This window comes from Galeopterus variegatus, unplaced genomic scaffold (assembly GCF_000696425.1).
Source record: "Galeopterus variegatus unplaced genomic scaffold, G_variegatus-3.0.2 Scaffold286, whole genome shotgun sequence".
In the NCBI taxonomy this organism is placed as follows: domain Eukaryota; kingdom Metazoa; phylum Chordata; class Mammalia; order Dermoptera; family Cynocephalidae; genus Galeopterus; species Galeopterus variegatus.
In genome coordinates, this window is record NW_007726397.1 from 279,595 (window position 1) to 301,522 (window position 21,928).

At 34.8% G+C, this 21,928-nt stretch overlaps 1 protein-coding gene across 2 annotated transcripts in view; it reads left to right on the forward strand.

Annotated features, from left to right (window-relative positions):
- The window catches only part of FAM126A (family with sequence similarity 126, member A), a 66,853-nt gene that overhangs the window by 9,199 nt on the left and 35,726 nt on the right, over positions 1–21,928 (forward strand). For both annotated transcript variants that reach the window (XM_008567032.1, XM_008567033.1), the window contains exon 2: positions 15,743–15,821. In XM_008567032.1, the coding sequence (XP_008565254.1) occupies positions 15,771–15,821 (51 nt within the window). In that variant the 5' untranslated portion in view covers positions 15,743–15,770. The remainder of the gene's footprint in view (positions 1–15,742; positions 15,822–21,928) is intronic.

A 21,928-nucleotide genomic window follows, 5' to 3' on the forward strand; every position in this document is an offset into this window, starting at 1 on the left:
ATAACTTCATGGTGAGCAATTGGAGGCAGTAGCAGTAGAGTAGACTACTAAATCAGAAAGTTAATTAGTAAAGAATAAATAAGGATGGAAGTAACTGGACAGCGTTAGAATATGATGAAGACTCCCTTCTGGTCCCTCTCTTCCAAGAACTGTGAGATCCTGAAATACATTCTCAGTCATTCAAAGTGATAAATATTTTGTTAGTGGTAATTAGAGCTATCATTTATTGAGCACTTGCTGTGTGCCAGTGCTTTATTTGTATTATTTTTAATCCCTAAAACATCCCTGTAATGTAGATATGATCGTTTACCTTTCAGTTGAAAAAATGGAGACTTAGAAAGTTAAAGTAACTTGCTGGAAAGTGGCATGATATTTTTGAACTCCAAAGTCAGCATTCTTTTTTTATGCCATTTTGCTTCCTCTATTTATTGAGCTGTGTTAAAACTGTTGGGGGGCGGTGGTTGTAAGAGGAATAGAAGGTCTCATTCCTCTTTTTATGGAAGGGAGTGGAAGAGAAATTTTAATTATGCTTGCTGTAATTTGTGTTAACTATATTTTCTATTTAAAATGTTTTATAAGAGGAACCCTTTTAATAAGCTCTGCTACCATACTTATAATATCTAATTTTTAACAATTGCTGTTAGTTGGAGATGAGATGTTCTTTTAACCATGATAATGATAAATTGAAGGGAAAGGAATAACAGGCCAAGAAAGAGCATGTCAAGAAAAATAAGAGTAAAACTTGTTATTTTCACTATGAGAACTTCAAATATGTTATATAATTTTAGGTAGCAACACAAAAAGGCCAACCTCTTCATGGAAATTATATTGTGCTGGTTACAAGATGATAATCAGAGCAGGTACTCTTTATGTCACCAGAATGTAAAGCTCCAAAATAATTTATTGCAATACAGTGTGACTTATTAGATTTGGATTCCATCAATTGGGAATTAGTTATTGGTGAAAGGATCCAAGCAGATGTTTGGTTTTCTGTAATAACTCTTTAGAAACAATGCATAATTGAAAAAGAAATGCTTAAAATACTTTAAGAATTAAAAATTCTTATAGGACTTTCAAGTACTTTGAGAGGAACCGAGATAGAAATTTTTGCTGTGCTAATTTTAGTCTCATATTCAGCTACAAAGCAATGTCTAGGTTACATTTTGTTATCCTAGTACATGACTAAATGTTATTGAAAACTTTATTTTAAAAATAATTTTATGGGGCCGGCCCGGTGGCGCACTGCTACAGTGCGCTGCTTGGGAGCGCGGCGGTGCTCCCGCTGAGGGTTCGGATCCCACATACAGACCGGCCGCTCGCTGGCTGAGCGAGGTGCGGGCGCAACACCGAGTGTTGTGATCCCGTTGCCGGTCCCGGTCCGGTACGGGCGCGACACTGAGGGTTGCGATCCGTTGCCGGTCACGAAAAAAGACAAAAAGGAAAAAAAATAAAAAATAAAAAAAAATAAATAAATAAAAAAAAAATAAAAATAATTTTATAATTCAGCCTCTGCTAAAACAAATTGACTATTACTTCAGTTAATATGAATCAACATGGTCATACTGAACTATTTATTTATGCTTTGGTTACTATAATTTTTTTAAACCAAGAAAAATAACTATATTAATAATATACCCTGAGTTTCTGATTGGGAAGAATCAAATAGAATTTTGTACAGTCAGGATCTGTTGCTTTTATTATTATGGCCCTGTTAGGACACATTACTGTCACTAACTGTGTTTACTTGCATTTTCTCATTGCACCTCCCTCTCAGACCCACCATTTTCTGTTCAACATCTGAGCCTCTATTGGCAGACTTCATTAATGGTTGAGAGTCTCATTCCAACTTATTAAAGGGTGGTGACTCACACTAAAACATCAGCCCGTTCATTGGAATCTGGTTATCTTAACATTTCTTTCTTCCTTTGTCCCCAACATCGCAGCAGGGAAAACTGCCACCTAGAATGCAAAAGTCTTTAATTAAAGTACAACTATGCTTTGGAAAGTGCATTTCTGTATGCTGTTATATTTGGGAAAGAGAGGAAAGAGGCTGAATGATAGCAAAATGAGTGAAAGATAATATTTACATTGAACTTTTACATTCTCCTCATTTTCCTCATAGCATTTATTTTTATTTTGTGGCTCATACCCCAATTTACCTTTATTTGTTTCAGAAGAGATTAAGGGACACTCAGTTCTGCTGTGTTTTAGGTTTACTTGTCTCCCCTAATAGATTGTGAATCCCTTAAGTCAGCTACTATGTTTTTTTTTTTTTTTGTCCTTTTTTTGTGACCGGTAAGGGGATCGCAACCCTTGGCTTGGTGTCGTGCGCACCGCGCTCAGCCAGTGAGCGCACCGGCCATCCCTATATAGGATCCGAACCCGCAGCGGGAGCTCCGCTGTGCTCCCAGTGCCGCACTCTCCCACGTGCACCACAGGGTCGGCCCCAGCTACTATGTTATAGTTGTTTTTGTAAATCTAGCACCAGGACATAGTAGACATCTAATAGTTTGTGAAAAAGGGATGATATTTAAGTACCTTTAGTATGAGAAAAGAAGAGTCAGATTAATTGTTGGATTCTAGTTTATTGCAGCTTTGGTGGTGTTATGGACAATTGTGTCCCATCCAAAATACATATATTGAAGTTCTAACCCCTAGTACCTCAGAATGTAACTATACATTTATTTGGAAATAAGGCCTTTATAGAGGTAATTAAGTTAAAATGAGATCATTAGGGTATCCCCTAATCCAGTATTACTGGTGTCCTTGTAAAAACAGGAAATTTGGGCAAGACATATGTACAGGAAGACAGTGTGAAGACATAGGGAGAAGGCGGCCCAAAACAGATCCTTCTCTCATCGCTCTCAGAAAGAACTAACTCTGCTGACATCTTGATCTCAGACTTGTAGCCTAGAGAATGGTGAGAAAATAAATTCTGTTGTTTAAGCCACCCAGTCTGTGGTGCTTTTTCATGGCAGCCCTAGCAAACTAATATAAAAGACTTGTGTGCTTGGATGTAGCAAAATCTCAAATAACCCCCAAGCTCGATGCCAAAACTTTAAACATTTTTATACTTCCCCTAAGCAAGACATGGAAGAGAAAAATTTGGATAGTTTAATGGAGAAAGTAATAACTGTTTGCCTCCTTCCCTATCTCCCCCAATACAGCCAATGGCAGGCAGCTGCCTAATTTTTTAGTTCATTTGAATTTGTTTGGTTTGGCAAGAAGAAAGTGTTTATGGGATATTTGTGTTCTTAAAGTGTTCTAGAGCCTCTGGTTGCTTTTTCAAAGTAGAAATTGGAAGAGTAAGACTGAATAAAATACTTCTTAATATGATGTTAATTTGAGCTAATTGCTTGTGTGTAATCTTAGCACATTATTTTGCCTGTGTTATAGTTACCAGGGCCAAAGCAATGCGTCTTTTGGCTCATGCCCATTGCTTTGATAGTTGCCATGACCTCTGATCATCAACCAGTCATACTGAGTTGCCACAGCTGTTTTCAGCATTTTCTTCATCACATGATTTAGCATAGGCTAAATATACATGCAATTTTTAACACTTATTTCTTCTTGTCATTTTTTAAATTGTCATATATCATATATCAAATAGTGCTGTGTTTAGTCAATTCTTTTGTAGTGTTTTGAGATACTTTGCTGAAGGAGAAAATTTCGAATGTATACAGAAGTAAAACACTTGCTCTTTCATCATTTGAAGGAAGTTTCCAGAGTTCTGAAAGTAGGGTAAAGTACATTAACTAGAGAACTGAATAAAGGCCTCAGTCCCAGAATTTAGAAAAAAATTGTGTTTGCCATAAAGCAAAGCAAAACAAACAAACAACAAAAAACTCTGACTTATGGGCAAGCAAGAATTTTGATCTAATGTTGGCATTTAAACTTCACTCATATCCATAAATTTTGGGAGCACCTTTGTTACTAGTATGTAGGCACCATGGTAAATATCAGTGATATACTTTCTCATTCCTTTTCCTTTTCTTTGTTCCAATTGAGAAAAATACTGAAACCAAGAATTTTCTCAAAATCGTATGTTTATAATTGGCAGAGTTGGGTCTACCTGTGAATTGAAGACTTTCCCTTTGGTACTCTACCATGTTCCTTCTGTGACCCTATGGTTCTCAACCTGGCTGCCAAACAGAATCACCCATATAATTTACTTTCCCATAACAATTTATTTTAGCATGAAAATATACTAGTTTCCAATTTAGAATGAAAATATTAGGAAAAAGAAAGGAGTAAAAGTAAATTATTCATGAGACAGGGTGTAAGTTTTGAACTGTTATGTGTCAGTGGTAAGGATTGTTGATAGTGTGAATAATGATTGAGAATGGGAGAGTTGGACTGCATGGGTTCTAACCCTAGCTCAACCACTTACTAGTGTGTGACCTTGGGCAGGTTATTTCTTTGTGTCAGCTTTCTTTTTTTGTGAAATGGAGATCATATTAATTTACCACCTAGGATGGCTGTGAGGATTAAATGAAAATTCCCATAAAGCACTTAGCACAGTGCTGGAAACCTAAGTGCTTGAAGAATGTTAGTTATTATTACAACATTATCCATGGATATCTACCATTGCTATGCATGACACGTTTGGTCACACTAAGTGTTTTCCAGATGGTATTCCTAATGATGCCATTTGTGGTTGGACAGTAAAGAATCCCATGGTATACTATACTTGCATAAGTATTTCATTCTGAACACTTTTCTTGGAGATTCATAATACACATTTAGCATACTAAAGGCTCTAAGAAGTCTTTTGATTAAAAAAAGAAAAACTCTTCAACTTCATCAAATAGTTAAATTTTCACAGAGAAAGCCTTTTATTTCTCTCATTCTCCAAAGTCTTTCCTCCATGTGGCTTCTCATTCAGATGTCTATTCCTCAGCTCCTATAGTATGGTGGCTACCTTCTAAGAGGGAGTATTTCAAGAGAATGTACCCTAGGTGCAAGCACTTATTAAGCCTCTCCTTGCATCCTGCTTGCTAAAGTCCATTGTCCAAAACATGTCACTTTGCCAAGCTTAGCATCAATGTGGGAGGAGTAAATAGTAGGAGGGTTTTTTTGTTGATGGCCGTAAATGTAATAGTAATAGTGTATCACACAAGAAAAAAAAAGGTCATTGATATATCAGGTGAAAAGTTACCAACTTTCAGTGGAGTGTGATTCCATTTTTTTCATAAATCAAGACACAAATTGACTATATATGTTTAGGTTGAGCAGATATCTCTGTTCAACCAAAATAAAATAATCATATCAGTTTGAATGCAGAAACACTTATGAGAATCTACTGTGTTTTGTAAGCCAAGACATTAAAGAAATTTGCAAAAATGTGAAATAATGTCACTCTTCTCACTAATTATTTTGTTTAAGAAAGTTATTTTTAATAAAAATGTTATTTATGTTGATATGTAATAGATTTATTATTTTAAAGTGAATAAATATTTAAAAATTTGTCATTAAAATTTCAAATATGGTAAGTATTGGTAAATATAACCACCATAAAAAAAGTTCTTTGGGGTTCTCAATAATTTTTAAGAGTAGAGAGTTTTCCGAACTGCTGATTATATAGTATATGTATAGAAAAAAGTTCGGAATACTACACAGGAAGTGTAGCAGCAATGAGAAGGATGAACATTTCTTTTAATTACGTGGAAAAGATTTAAGTATAGAAATTAAAAAAAAAAAAACTCCAATAAAGAAAAATATTAGTTGAGATGGGAGATTAATGTTCTAACAAAGTGTTCATAGTTTTTTTTATTGTTTTATTTTCTTTCTTGATGCAAAAAAGAAATTTTTTGTAATTGCATAGTAAGCAGAATCTTTGTTTTAAACTCTACATTGCTGATTTTGTGTATTTCTGATAATTTTATCATAATTGCACTTGTAATTATTCCTCTAGAGAATGTAGGGTACTACTTTGATCGATTTTTCTCCACATCTGTTCCCCTCTATTCCTTTGCCGTCTGCTCCTGAAGAGCATCAGATCATCCTTTACGGTTCTTTTGCTAATAGTGCAAAGTAATAGAAACACTTTGCATTATACTCAGTAGGAACTCAAGGGCTTGTTGAGTAGTTAATGCTGCAATTTAATTATATAGTAACACTGACTTTTTGCATACATAAAAATATTGAATAATTTATCCCTTAACATGACCTCCCATTCTATGTCTATTTTTGCCTAGTCCTATTCTTTTTCTTTGTTCCCATACTGGCCCTACCCAGTCTGGATAAGTTATATGAGCTGGGCAGAGGATGCATTATAAACTTGTCAACTTGACATCCTGTTCTAATGAACATGTAAAAAGTATTCCTAATTACTATGCTATTTACCATGCAGTTATGCAATAGTCATGTCAGTGATGCTACTGAGGTAATTTTTATACCTGACCTCTTAAAATCTGTCAACATAAACTTTACAATTTGTGTCTTAGTTATCAGGGCTTAATGGACTATGACTTATTGAGATAATACTTGAATCATGTAGTATATGCTGTAATCATATTTTGTAAAAGATGGTGCAACCATTTTGGAAAGTCTTATTTCAGCTAATAACTGCTTTTGCAGATTTCTACCCAGTATTAAATTTAAAATAATTCATTTGTGCTGTTTTCATATTTAATGAAATGGATAGTTTATATTAATGGACTCTTTAAAGTTCTTATAAAATTCTAATGAGTGGTTTTCAAAGCCAAGTTTATCTACATCAATCAATCAATATTTAAAACAACCAATCAGGTGATGCTGTTGTGGCTTACACATGCAGTGCCTTACCTCTCTCCTGACAGTTCACCTTGCCAATCCATATACTTCATCAGCATGAGCACTGGGTTTTTCCTGGATAGGTTGTAAAAAGCTGTGGAGAAAAAGAAAGCTATAGTAGAGAGGAACAGCATAAGAATAGACATGGAGGTGGAGTGGTATTGTGGATTTTGGAGAAGAGAAATAAGTAAAATTTGGGTAGGTAAATTATGACTGTACCATAATGAGAGTTTGATGTGGAAGATCTGGTAGATTTCATGTCATGGTATGGTCAGGAGAAAAGTGGTGTTTCAGAAAGATTAGTATGGCAGTAATGTGCATGGTGCACTGGAGAAGGGAAGAAACCAGGAGCAGGAAGGCTTTGTGAACAGCACATGCAGAGGCAATAAAGGCCCAGACTCAGGGTGCTGCTGTGGAGATGGAAAGCAGATAGTAAATTTGACAGGCAGTCTGAAGGGTGAAATGTATTCCTCAATTTAACAAATTTTTATTAGATACTTACTGTATATATTTATGCTTATGATATCTGGACTGAACTTTGCCTGTAATTACTAACACAACTTTAAACTTTAAAATTATATTATAAAATTTTTATTTGAAAAAAAAATTTCAAAATGATGTTGAACCACTGAGGCATGTGATATGTTAATGTCAACAAGAAGTGCTCATTTCAGTGCCATGGTTCCTAGTGATCTCATCATCCTGACTGCTCTTATCTAAAATCTAATTTGTCAGTAAATTACTAAGATTTTAGTCAAGGCTATTTGAATGCTAACTCAAAAAAGTAGGCGAACATTTGTAAAGAATCTTGCAGAAATCCAAGGGCAGGGAATGTGGGCTTCAGAAGTTTCACAGCATTGTGTTTGGGCATTCTTTTGGTCAACATGGTTGTTGAAAAATAGTTCTTTCTAATTTCTCTTATTAGAGTTCAAATCAGATTTATCTTTCTCTGGACAAAATATTCTTCAGAATTCCTGGATGATTTGAGAAGAATAGGAAGGTGAAAATGGAAAATGAGAAGATAGATTGCTATCTTTCCTTCTAATTGTCCTAGCTTTTCCAACAGAAACACACTGGGCTGGTTGCCATAGCACATTGATGTCCCTACGTGGTCTTATTTGTCCTTGTGGTAGGCAAAAGATGCTTCTGTCAAAAGATATTTCCTTAAGTAAAAAATCTATGCTCTATTCTTGATAACCAGACACTTATGATACGTAAGGAAAATAGGCCTAAGGAATGGGCCTGTGGAAAGACTTCCCACACCTCTCTTACTGGCCCTATATATTATGTTCCTTCTCCCTGTACCTTGAGAGGGAGCTTTATTCACTTGACAACACAGGTAGACAGTGAGTGAGGCTATCAGCAACTGTTGAAGCAGTAGCAAAGATATTCTACTTCTACACAGGACTCTCCAGTTGATTGGTCAGTTTCTAAGCAGAAAAATCTCTAACACTAAATTAATTTTACTCTGTAATATAATCTGAACATTTCCTTCTGTTCTGTTTTCCTGAAATTCACCTAAGAATCTTGATAATCTTCTGGTGGCACTTAATTTAACTATAGCAATGTCCTCATTGCATAGGACAGAAGTTTAAAACTTCATGATGTATCAAAATCCATTTAAAGAAATTTGGTTCTATGAATTTATAGAAACTTGATTTTCATAATAATATATAAAGCAAATGTTTATAAAATTTTTTGTAGCAGTTTATACTTAATACTTCACGACAAAGGGGATTATGTAAAATAATAGTAAGAATAAGAACATTTTTAGAGTTTTACAGTGAAAGTTATGTTAAAATGCATTTGTTCTTTTGCAGTCTTCAGTATTGGATAATAATAACACAGTTATAATGTTATGTGTTTCTGATGACAACACTTTAAAAGATGAAATTTGGTAATCATTATTAGGGTTAAGATAAGAATATAATGTGAGGATTGAAGAATAAGACATTAGATTTGGAAGTGTTTTATTATATATTGAAAATATAGAAAAATAATTTTATATAGAGTACTTCTGCATGTAAAATAATGCATAGAATCCTAGCAAACTTTCTATTATAATTTTAAATATTCTGCTCTAGAACATATTTGAGAAAATAGGAAGTTAATTACACAGAAGGAAATATCTATATTGATTTTGTTCCTTTACTTTTGAGTAGAATAAAGATTTTTTTAAGGTGAGAGTATACTTTGAATATTACTTGAGATATCTAGGGCCGAGCCCGTGGTGCACTTGGGAGAGTGCAGCGCTGGGAGTGCAGCAGCACTCCCGCCGCGGGTTTGGATCCTATATAGGGATGGCCGCCAGTGCGCTCACTGGCTGAGCGCGGTGCGGCCGGTCTCAAAAAATAAAAGGACAAAAAAAAAAAAAAAAGAGATATCTAATTATTTTTATAAAGCCTGCAAAGTTACATAATTGGGTCTTTGCCATAAATGTTAATAGGTTACATATTATATATGAAATGTGGGGGTAGGTTAGCAACTGTAGAGAGCCTCTTGCTGCTTGCTGGTAGAGAGAAACAGTTTTTAAATCACGGTTTCTATTTTGTGGTCACTTTGTTTTTTTCCCTACCTAGTCTTTAGTGATACCTTTAATCATAACTGTTACTCATCTTGGAGCCTAGGACTCTAAGATGGAAAGAATTTTTTTTACAATGTTACAATATGTAGTAAGGACAAAGAAAAGCTTCTTTCAATTAGCAAATGCTGTTGGCTTTTCATCTTCTATTTCTTTAAATAATTATCCTATACTTTACAGAATTCCAGTGTCCTCTTTCCCATCTAATGCATTAATATTTCAGGTCTCATTTTTAATGTTTATATACATACTTTCTCCTCTTAAGATTCTTTTCCTTTTATGAAGTTAAAAGAAACTTATCACCTGAAAGGATTTGTAAGTTTTACCACGTGTAGATTTTTTTTCTTCCAGCTTTATTAAGGTATAACTAACAAATAAAAATTGTATATGTTTACAGTATACAACATGATGTTTCAAAATAGCTATATTTTGTGAAATAATTAAATCAAGCTAATTAATATCCATCACTTCATGTACTTACTTTTTGTGTGTGTGTGTGTGTGATGAGAATATTTAAGATCTACTCTTTTGGCAATTTTCAAGTATACAATACATTATATTAACTATAGTCAACATGCTGTAAAATAGATCTCCAGAATTTATTCATCCTGTCTAAATGAAACTTTATACCCTTTGACTGACATCTCCCCATCCCCACACCCCATCTCCTGCCCTTGGCAACCACCATTCTACTCTCTGCTTCTATGACTTTGACTTCTTTAGATTCTACATATAAATGAGATCATGCAATATTTGTCTTTCTGTGCTTGGTTTATTTCACTTAGCATAACATCCTCCAGGAACTGGTTTGACTTGGTAATTTAAGACTATGTATGCCATCTGAATTTTTTACTTCTTATAATCTTATGGCACAGTAAATATGGATGGATATTAACCTACATAAATAAAAGCTCTTTCAGGCCTCAGTAATTTTTTTTTTTTTTTTTTGTCTTTTGTCTTTTTCCGTGTCCGGCAATGGATCGCAACCCTCAGTGTTGCCCCCGTACCGGACCGGGGACCGGCAACGGGATTGCAACCCTCGGTGTTGCTCCCGCGCCTCGCTCAGCCAGTGAGCGGGAACCGGTCTGTATGTGGGATCCGAACCCTCGGGCGGGAGCACCGCTGTGCTTCCCAAGCGGCGCACTATCCAGTGCGCCACCGGGCCGGCCCAGGCCTCAGTAATTTTAAAAATAATTTTTTATTGCAGACAATTTTAGATTTACGGAAAAGTTGCGAAGATTGTATTGCTCCCTCTGTACTCTGCACCCAGTTGTTTCCCCTAATGTTGTCATCTTACATTATCATTATACATTTGACATTATGGTTACATTGCTATTAACTAAATTCCAGACTTTATTAGGATCTCACCAGTTTTTTCACTGTTGTTCTTTTTCTGTTCCAGGATCCAGTCTAGGTTACCATATTGCATTTAGTTGTCATTTCATCTTAGTCTCCTCTGGTCTGTGAGAGTTTCTTAGTCTTGTTTTTTATGACCCTGTCAATTTTGAGAAATACTGTTCAGATATTTTATAGAATATCTCTCAAATTGAGTTTCCTCTAATGTTTTTCTCATGATTATACTGAATTTAGTGTTTGGAAAGAATACCACAGAGGTCAAGTGCCCTCTCATCATATCATATCAGGTGGTACATGATATTCATATGACATAATGGCTGATGTTAACTTGATCAAGGCAGTGTTTGCCAGGTTTCTCCAGTTTACAGTTACTATTTACCCCCTTGCATACCCTCTTCCAGGGAAGTGAATCACTATGTTCAGCCTACTCTCAATGGGGAGGCAGAGACAAAACTCTACCTACTGGAGAGGAGAGTATATACATTTATTGTTGGGAATTCTTCTGTAAGGAAGATTTGTCTCATTTATTTATTTGTGCCTTATTTATATTTATTTTATACTTTGTGTTATAATTCAATATTGCATTATTTTTTTCTGTGGCTCACATTTTTCCAGCTTTGGCCATTGTGTGTACTTTCAGGTTGGCTCAATATTTAAGTGTGAAAAGTGGCCCTGACCAAAATGTTTGAGAACAGCTGATCTAGGTTATGATCATAGGTTATGATCATAGGATTGGGTAGCTGAGGCAGGGAGGAAGACAATACTATTGGAGGAGAGTTTTAGGAGTGAAGAGTTCAGGGTGTAAGAAAAAAATATCACCAAGAATTTAAGTAGGAGTAGTTTGAAAGAGTGCAGTGAGCGAAGAGGTGAGATGGGCTAGAAATGAAGGGGAGGGATGGAGCAGGGCAAGGGTTTGGGGTGGATTGATTATAGATGACAGTGACATGAGTTTCGAAGCAGCATTGTATAGATGGTTTGAGGTGAGAGAGGGAGAATGATCTGTAGTGGTAGTAAGGAGGAAGGAGGACACCTACTTTACTTCTAGGCCCAGCAGTAAAGGCAGTCACTCAGAAGATTGCATGCAGGGAAAGCAGTGTCTTTTAAAAAGAAGGAAGTGCCATTCGGAGAACTGTTGAGGATATAGAGGATTTTTCTGGTAAAGGACAGTTAGTTTCAGAGGGCACAGTGGAGGGGTTTCCTCCTTCCAGAATTAGGATGGGATGGGAGATGGGAACAAAATGGAGGATGTACAAAGAGTTATGAAGATGAGCGTGCCAGAGGTAAGTGTGACCTGGGAGTCTGTAGCTTCCTGTGGTGCCTGACATGGTCAGGGAAAGAAATAGTGACTTTATTCCTGGTGGACCTAAGGCAGAGAGTGGTGGTGAGACTGTGAAAGTTTCAGGGTAGGGAGGCATTTCTCAGATTCCCTTTTGAGTTCTGCAGGAGACAAAGAAATATGGGGAAGGATAATTTTACTCTGAGCTTGCTCACATGCTAAATAAGTGAGTATTCATGTGAACTCAGCTACACAATGATGGCTCCCATTTGATCTCTATCAAGTGGAAGATAAGAGACCTGGGGCTGACTGGTGTTACTAATGTATAACATACACACAGAAAAATACACAAATCATGAGTGTTCAGCTTGGTGAATTTTCACTAAATGTATAGCACCTAGATCAAGAAACAGAATATTACCAAAACCCAAGAGATTAAACCGCTCAAGAAGTTATACCAGCTTCCAACACAATTGGTTTTGCCTGGTCTTGAAATGTACATAAATGTAATTATATAGTATGTATGCCATACTATATCTTTTACCCAGTATTGTGACACTGATATAGTTATAATTTGTTTATTAAAGTTATATTTTGTTGTATAGAATTCCGTGTATGGTATACCATAATTTATCCATTCTACTTTTGATGGACATTTGGTTTATTTTTAGTTTTTGGCTGTTCTAAAAAACTGCTGCTCTAATGAACATTCCTGAATATATCTTTCAGAGAACATATGTCCACAGAAGTTGGATATATTTTTATGGCTGGAATTGCTGGTGCATTGGGTATGTGCATGTTCAAGTTTAGAGGATATTGCCAAAGAATTTTCCGAGATATCATGCTCATTTACATTCATACTAGCTCTGTGTGAATATTCTGATTGCTCCATATCTTTTTTAATATTTGGTATTATCTGTCTTTCATTCTAGCCATATGTGTGTGTCTGTGTGTGTGCACAATGTGTAGTATGTTTACTTGTGGGTTTTAATTGATATTTCCCTGATGACTAACAAAGTTTGAGCATCTTTTATGTGTTATAAGTTTCCATTTGGATAAGTGATGGCCTTGTTTTTCCTATTGGGTTGTCTGCCTTTTTCTTAATAATTGATGAGTTCTTTATATGTTCTGAACATAAGACTTTTGTCATATATATGAATTGCAAGTATTTTCTTTCACTCTATGACTTTGCCTTTTCATTCTTAGTGGTATTTTTTGATGACTAGAAATTCTTACTTTTAGTGAAGTCTAATTAATTTCTCCCACCTTATGATTAGTGCTTTTGTGCCTCTTGTTTAAGAAACCTTTGCTTATCCAAGGTTATGAAAGCACTTTCTTATGTTTTCTTTTAAAAGCTTTATATTTTACTGCTCACAATTAGATCTGCGATGCAGCTGGACCTAGTCTTTGCAAACAGTATGAGCTAGAGGGTTATGGTTCTTTTTTTCCTCTCAATGTAGCTATCCAGTTGATCCAGCCCTATTTATTATAAGAACTATCCTTTCCCCACTGAATTGCAGTGTCACTTTTGTCATAAATCACGTGACCATGTATATGTAGGTCTCTTTCTGGCTATTGTATTCTGGTGATATTGTATTTGTTTGTTTTTCTGTCCTTATGATAAGACCACACTGGCTTAATTACTATAGTCATTGGTAAGTTTTATAATGAGCCTCGATATTCTTAAAGTCCAAGTCCTCTAGTTCTGTTGTTTTTTGTGATCGCCTTGGCAATTCTTGCATATTCCTCTTAATTCCTTTTAATCTTTTAAAAATTAGCTTTAATTTTAACTAGAGAGTTATTTGGAATTTTTGTAAAACTTCTACTTCCCTAATTCTTTGTAACTTGATGTGGTGTGGTTCTATTTGTGATAACTTTCTGTCCTGATTTATTAAATAAACAGTGAAATATACACAAAAGAAAACTTATGTGCATTTATATTTACTTGTTTCACAAATATGCATAACGGGATCAAACTAAGTAGATACAGGCAGAAAGAAAATAAGGTTAAGAATATAAAATAAAGTAATAGGTAAGATTAATCCAGGCCTGATTTTTTTGTGTGCAGAGTTAGGGCAGAAACTTTGGTTCCCAATTTTATTAGAATCAAAACAAAGGGAATCAGTTATGAGATTCACAGTACCCACAATATAAAAACTAACCTATTACTCTAAAGGAAAGTTTTATCTGGTGCTGAAAACTGAGGATATGAATTTTCTCCTTTGTTAGCTTTTAAGGGGGATAACATGTGTTTTTACAGTGTTTTAGTACTAGCAGTGTTTTCAGTAACATTTTGGGTATAATTCCAAAGCCCAGTTTATCCAAACAGCAGTTCTATAAAATCAATAAAATGGTACAAATATGTGGCTTTCTGATAGTCTGACTTGGTCCAAGGATAAAATGGGCTATTTTTTTAATTCTAAAAATTAGTTGCATATCACTCAAGTAATATTTTATGAATGAATGAATACACACACACATACATGATGGTACTTCAAGAAGTTCTTGGAAAGATTCATATTATTGTTCAATTCTATTTTTTCCACAAACTTTTTGAAGTACCCTTGTGTGTGTGTTTATATATAATTTCTTTCTTAACCACCTTTTCTATGGGAAGTAGACAGCACATACTTTAGAATGTATTCTTTAGCAAAAAACCTGTGTTGTTCCTTAAGGTGTATCTGTATACTTTGATAGACAGCTGAGCAGAGGTTATAAGAGTTAATAATATTCTTTAATAATAATATTGCATAGTAGTAATACTTTTTGCCACATACTGTAGTAAGTGCTTTTATTTGCATTTTTAAACTTAATCCTCACAATAATCCCTTTGAAATAGGTACTGTGATTATCCTTATTTCACAGATGAAAAAAGTAAGGCAAATATCTTGCCCAAGATCACACCGCAAGTAAGTAATAAAATCAGGATTTAGATATTGGCAATTCTGCCTCAGTTTCTACTACATTATAATGCTGATAAAAATTAAAAAGCCTAATGCAGAATTTGTGTCTGAATTAGGAGGTTAGGAAATTCAGATAGATCTGAAGTTTTCCTTCAGGAAACAGTTTCTAACTCTACTCCCGTATAGATGGATGAATGAAGAAAAATACATTGTACTTTAACAAAAATTTTGCTCAAGGTAAAACTGTTGCATTTACCTTAGCTTGCTTTTTTTGTTGTTGTTGTTTATACTTAAATAAATCCAGATCTTCTGAATAACTGTTATTGAATATGTCTTTATCTTATTTATTGTCACTTTTACTTCTTTAAAAATGAATATTAAGCTTCTGAGAAGTCAAGTGACTTGCCTAGATAGTTACCATTGTAAAGAACTGAAATATAAGCAAATAAAACAACTTTAATGCTTTTTCTAAAGTCAATTTTGGATGGATGGCTTTTTATATTTTCACAGTTTTGAAATATTTTCTTAAAATGAATGATCTTTTTGAAATTATTTAATTGAAACTAGGTAGGGAAAAATGTCCAGTATGTTTTGCAGATGGCATTCCTGAAAGCAGAATGAAAATTGTCGAGCCAATTTCATCATATTATGATATTTATGTAATAATTCTTGCATTTTAAGGCTTGTTGGTGTACAATGGGTTTAAGATGAATCTGGTAATTTATGATTGAAACTACATTAATTTCACAAATCAGAAATAACTTAATTTTGTAGTATTACTTTTATCTGTAGTAATCTGACTCTAAAGAAAGTGTATTCAAAATTTTAACATTTTTCTATGTTAATTTTCAGGTTGAAGGTTTAGAACAGATGTGGAAAGATGTTCACTTCAGAGAAAGGGGTTGTGGAGGAATGGTTGTCAGAATTTAAGGTAATATTTACTGTTCTAATATAGTAATTAAATTCCAAAGAAGTTTTGTCTGGGGTTTAAATTCCAGTGACTTTATTTTATGTGACTGAAAAGCTCTCTGTGGAAGATGTATGTTCTAACAAATCTTAATAGTGAGTTATCTACACGTAGTAATCTTTTCTAGGAATTTGATTCCTTTTTCCTTCCAAGTGATTCAAAGAGTTTATTCATTTTTGTTTATTTGTTTATTTTCTCTTTTTCATGGCAATACCACAAAGAATGGTTAAAGTCTCTGAATGTTGATGTTATTCTTCAATGACGATCAACAATTCAGTGTCAAAATGTTTCTCCCAATTTGGGGGGTGATAGAACTGGACATGATCAACAGTGAGGAGAGGATGGGAAGATATTTGTCTAACTTTCGAACCCTAGTGGATCTTGCTCTAGTTAGCTAACCCAGTGGCTATATAAGGGAAGTATAACCTTTGATTAATTGATGAAGAAAATAAAACTTATGTTTTCTTGTCTCATGAATGATTATCTATGGTAGCTAAAATTGTGTCCCTTAAAACAGCTAATTATCTTTTTCTTGTCCTTATGTGACACATAATTATATGAGCTACATGATCATGAACCCCAGGAATGAAGGGTTTGGGCTGCAACTGTCACTTTGATTTTGTCCAGCCCAATCAGGCCAAAACCTTTAGGGACAAACTTATAGTCTGACAAATTCAGGCTTATTGGCTTATTGCAGTGAGGGAGACTACACAACAGGTACCACAGGGGCATCTCACCAAACTAGGGAAAAGATAAAAATTAGTGTAGCAATTGGAGGAAGGGTAGAGTTTAGGTGAAATTTAAATGAAGCAGTATTTTGATGGGTTCAAAACAAAGCTGGACTGTGTATAATGGGGTCAACAGCTGGTCTGGACTTCAAAGTAGAGCCAGGATCCTGTTGTCTTGCAAACTATAGAGTTAACATAGACTTGTAATATTGTGTTCAGAAACCCCTTATCTGAAGGTCTGCACCTGGGTTGGAAACCAAGTCTGCTTCTTTGTTTTGAAGTGACTTACATCCTCCAGACAAGAGTGGAGGATTTTCATTTTTACTGATGTATGTTCAAACAGCAGAGTTTTTGATAATCTATGATTTTAGACAGCAAGGCTTTTCAGTGAGTAAGAATACAGAAGTTGCTCAATAGGAGGTTATTATGACACTGTTCAGTTGCAGTGTGTCCTTACAAGAGGCAGTGTTTTCTATTAATTCTGCAGCTGGCCTCATCTGTCTCTATTATCTAATCCTGATGAATGGCTTGGCAGATTTTTACTTTCTCAACTTTTATGGTCAGGAATTGAGTATCCTTCTATGGATTCCCTAAGTCATCATAAAGTGATGTGGAATGCTATAAAGGTGCACTATATATAGTGCTTTCTACATATTTTGATAGTTTGATTAAATCTCATATGTGGTTTTTTTTTTTTCCCCCCCTGCTTGTTATCTTTGTGAATAAGCATTCAGGGTGTTTTTAAGCTTTCTTCTTCTGCTTAAAAATTGTTTAATATGGTTCGTTATATCATAATTTTTTTCTCTTTTGGCAAGTTGATGAAAACTGTCAAATTTAACAATTCAGTACCATTTCTTCTAGGGCATTCTTACGTTTAATGGTGAAGTCAAATTTACAAAAGCAAAAATAGCCAGTTACCCATTCTTTAAGAAGGGAGTAGTGGAAGGAGACATGTTAAAGGGTGGATTATAGGGGAGGGATGAACTATTAAGGCAAATAATTGAAAACCACGATTGGTACTCTTCCCTTCCCACCTGTTTGTTTATTCCCTTCCCCTCCTGGCTTGGATATATAGACACCCAGAAAGTCTAGTAGTGAGGAGTGAGAGACTGCAGCCAGGTCGACAGTGGTGTGACCTAGTGTCTGAGGAAATGGGTGGATGGGGCGAAAGTTTGCAGAGGTGGCATGTAGGAGAGTCAGCTAGAGTGGTTACATTGATAGATTGGTTACATCGAGCCGATAAGTTAGTTGAGCAAATAAGTAAATATATTGAGGATAATGGGAATTAGGCTTCTCTCTAAGAAAAAAATTATAAATGTGGAATAGGGAAAGGCAAGAAAGAACTCTAAGGTGTTGAATTGGAATTGGAAGAATCAATATAAACTAATGGGTTTTAAATGTGCATATAGGGCTGGCTGGTTAGCTCAGTTGGTGAGAATGTAGTATTGTAACACCAAGGTCAAGGGTTAGGATCCCTGAACCGGCCAGCTGTCAAAAACAAAAACAAAAAAACTGTATATGATGTATATATGTCCTCACTTTGTTCACTGGGAGGACCTAGAAATAGTGTCACCTCAGTAGCAATGAGTATACCAAGCACCCAGATCTTATTTTCTAAATACCATCATCTTCTGCTAAAAGAAACTAGAATATGAATAAATAGAAAGTTGTGCCTAAGTAATATTCTATCATCATAACATATATTATCTGGGTGGCAATATTTTATTAAATTTCTTAATAAATTTAATGTAAGGGTAGGGAAACTTTTCCATGAGGAGAAAGGAGTGAAATCATGGGCCATATGAAATAAAAAGTAATTTAATTTCCCCCTACCGACCCTCCAAGATTAAGTTTACCCAATTTGTAATCATTTGGTATCACAAATGTTTATTTTTTTTATATTATAGCAGTTCAAGGGAAGGTATTTCCTATTTGGTTAATTTTGTAGGTATTTCTGAAAATTATTTTGAGTTTTATTCTGCATTGTGTTAATGTGTGTTGAATTCAGCTGTACGTTTGATAAACAGAACAAGGTTATGAGGCAAAATCAGCAGCACACCTGCGTTAAGAGGAGGTAGAAAAGTGCTTGGGAATAAATCTGCTAAGTACTTTTAAAATTAGAGTAACTTGTCTTTTTAGATGATTTGTGATGTTAAATTACATATTTTAGTTAAAATATTTAAGAAAGGAAGTTTTGGGGTATATACATATTTTTAGAAAAGCCTCTCTTTGGTTGTTTAATAATAAACATGGTGCTAATAATACCAGAGGAGAGGGCCTGGGGAGGTTGGATAGCCAACCTCAACCCACCCTGTCCTCTACCAGGTTCTGTCACAGGAAAGAATTCAAGAGCAGAGAAGGAGTAGAAAACAAAAACAGGTTTAATGTAAAGAATAAGAAGTACACACTTCATAGGGAATGTATAGGCTGGTTCTAGAGAGTGGGTGACAGCTGCAGCAAGTTTAATACAGAAGTAAGAAATACGTACTTTACAAAGTGCAGGCTGGCTTTGTGAGCAGCAGCCTGCTGAAGGCAGGTTTAACACAAAAAGTGAGAAATACACACCTCACAGGTGAAGTGTGGGTTGGCTCCAGAGAGAATGAGCAACAACCCGGCCTTCTTCCTGGAATCCACTTTTGTGGTTTGGCTATTATACATATTCATGCTATCTAATGAATATTCGAATAAGAGAGGTTGGTTCCCAGTTATGTAACAAGTTATGTAGCAGGTTTGTGCATGTTCAGTTGGTCTCCTTCAGAGCATGCTCGTTGATCAAATTCCAACACATGCACTAAATACACTTAGAATATTCTAGCTGCTCTCTAGTGCCTCTAGTGGAAAGTCATTCATAGGATAAACTCCTTTCTCCTGAGCATGCTCATCCACTGGAATTACATAAGTCTGCTTCCTGTGATCTCAATCTCCATGTGTTGGTGCTGAAAATAGGTGCAACAAGCAATAGTAGCTCAGGACTCAGGAGGAACTTGAGGCCTAGGGGAGTGGTTTGAGATCCAGGGGAATGGCCTGAAACCCGAACCCAGGGAAACTAAGCACCTCCTATCTCAGTAAGGCCAAGGTCATTATGATTGATTAAGTGGTCAGAGAGTCAGAAATGCTTTGATCTAATTCTAATTCTCCTACTGGGTGGTTTTATGATGTTGGGCAAATCACGTAATCTCTCTAGGTCTCAGTATTTCAATCAGAACAATTGAAGTAGGTGGTCTGTGAAGACAATTTTAGGTCTACACTGTTTCATGATCACAATCTGAACTCCTAACCTCATTCAACAGTCTCTCATATGCACGGACAACATAATTTGCTGTGTGTAAATCTTTTATTTTAAAATTTTTAAATTAAAAAAAATTGCCTTTGGTAAAACCATTGTATTTGCTCTAGCTATGGACTCTCATTAGTATTTTTGTTATATACCAACAAAGTGATAAGACTAGGACTTCATTATTTTAAAGTTTCATGAATACTTCAAGCTCTATCTTTTCAAGGATATGTTTGTAAAATAATATATTTCAGGTTGTATTGTGTTTTTCTTAATGCTGTGTACAGATTTGTCTAGCAGATCTTCAAACTCTTAATTTTTTCAATTTTATGATAGTCACTGAATCTCAATATGTGACTCAAAATTCAGTCCTGTGTGTGATGTTGAACAGGATTGTTTTATTAGTTCTTCACCCATCTGTCCATCTTCATTAATTCTCTTCCACTCAACCCATATCAGCTCCTTACATTTTTAAAAAACCATCTGCCAATTGATACTTTAGTATGAAGCATCTGTCTTCTTCAAATTTTGCCAGGAATAATTTGCCAACATAATTTTTCAGTTATTACTTTTCATCTTCAGTTCTGCCTTCTGAAATGTGAGAAATCTTAGCTGGTATTTAAGAAGGCCTATACCTTAGAACTAGTACAGTGCAAGAAAGTTTGTGTTTGCAATAATGGTATTTAAATTCACTTGGCTTTTTTAAGTTTTTCAAAATGCCATTTGTAAACACAACAATTATATTTTCTTCCCTTCTACACACAAAAGTAACTTTTCCTATGTTCATAAAATGAAATAATGACAAAATTGTGAATAAAATTTAATAGTTACCACATTAATTTTTAGGATACCATTTAGCAGTAGAAGCCTAGGTTTAGGGTATTTTCCGGAGCTTGTCTTTTCAGAAAAGAGCTGTCCTTTTGCCTCTAGCTGTTCCACAGAAAATATTTGACTTCAAGAGGGTCAATTGATATACAAGCTGAAAATTGTAATTAATTTTTAATGAATGTTCCAGTTTTAGCCTAGATAGTATATATAATATTGTCAATAATCTTTCTATTTACTAATAATTTTTAAAGGTTTATATTTCAATTCACTTATTCTTAAAATTTATAGTTTGAAATACATATTAGACATATATAAAGTTATATATTAGACATATATAATATGTTTTATATATATAATATAATATATATATATATATAATTTAGGTTTGTTTCTATTCAGGGAATTACAAATCTGCTGTTTATTTGACTATTATTTCCTTTTACGTAAATTTCCCCAGTATTGGGTTACTCTTGATCAAATGACGGAAATGGAATGTTGCCTGGAGGTCTTTTGTTACGTGCTTTTGAAATATTAAAGAATGCCCTAATCTCTTCTCTATATAATCAGTTGCAGTAAAACTATTTTTCCCACCTCTTGGAAATGGTGCAAGGTTCTCAAATAGTTCATATTTACTTACCATTCTGGTAAACAAAGCTCTCATTAAATTAAAAAAGAATCTATTCACTTTTATACTCTAGGTGAAATATGACCTACTTTTAAAGAACTACTGAAGTGTAAACAGCGACAATTCTAATTTTTTATTCTATTCATCTATGATATGTTCCCTCAGCAAAGGTTTGAGTATGAGGCTTTGTGCTGAGTGCTGTGGATGGAGAGATAAGACAGTTCTTTTACTCAAGGAGCTCACACTAAAGTAAAAATGAACAAATATCACTATAAAAATTTGTTCTGTTTAATTTTCTTTGCCTAGTTATGCACACACACACCTAAGTACACTAACTATAACCCACATTAAATCATGAAACACTAAGATATGTATATCTTGGAATGATTTAGGAATATCTTAAAACATGGTTTTACTGCAGGATTAGCAGTGATTGATTGAAATAAATCATTTGGGTGAGAAAAATAACATGACTTGGGAGTGTTAAGTAAAATTTGTGGGAGACCATTAATTTGGACTAGGCTCCTTTACCAGTCCTCACAGACCAAACTAATGTGGAATTTAAATATGGTAGCTGAGCTTTAGTTAATTGCAGGAGGCTCTCTAAACAATTAAC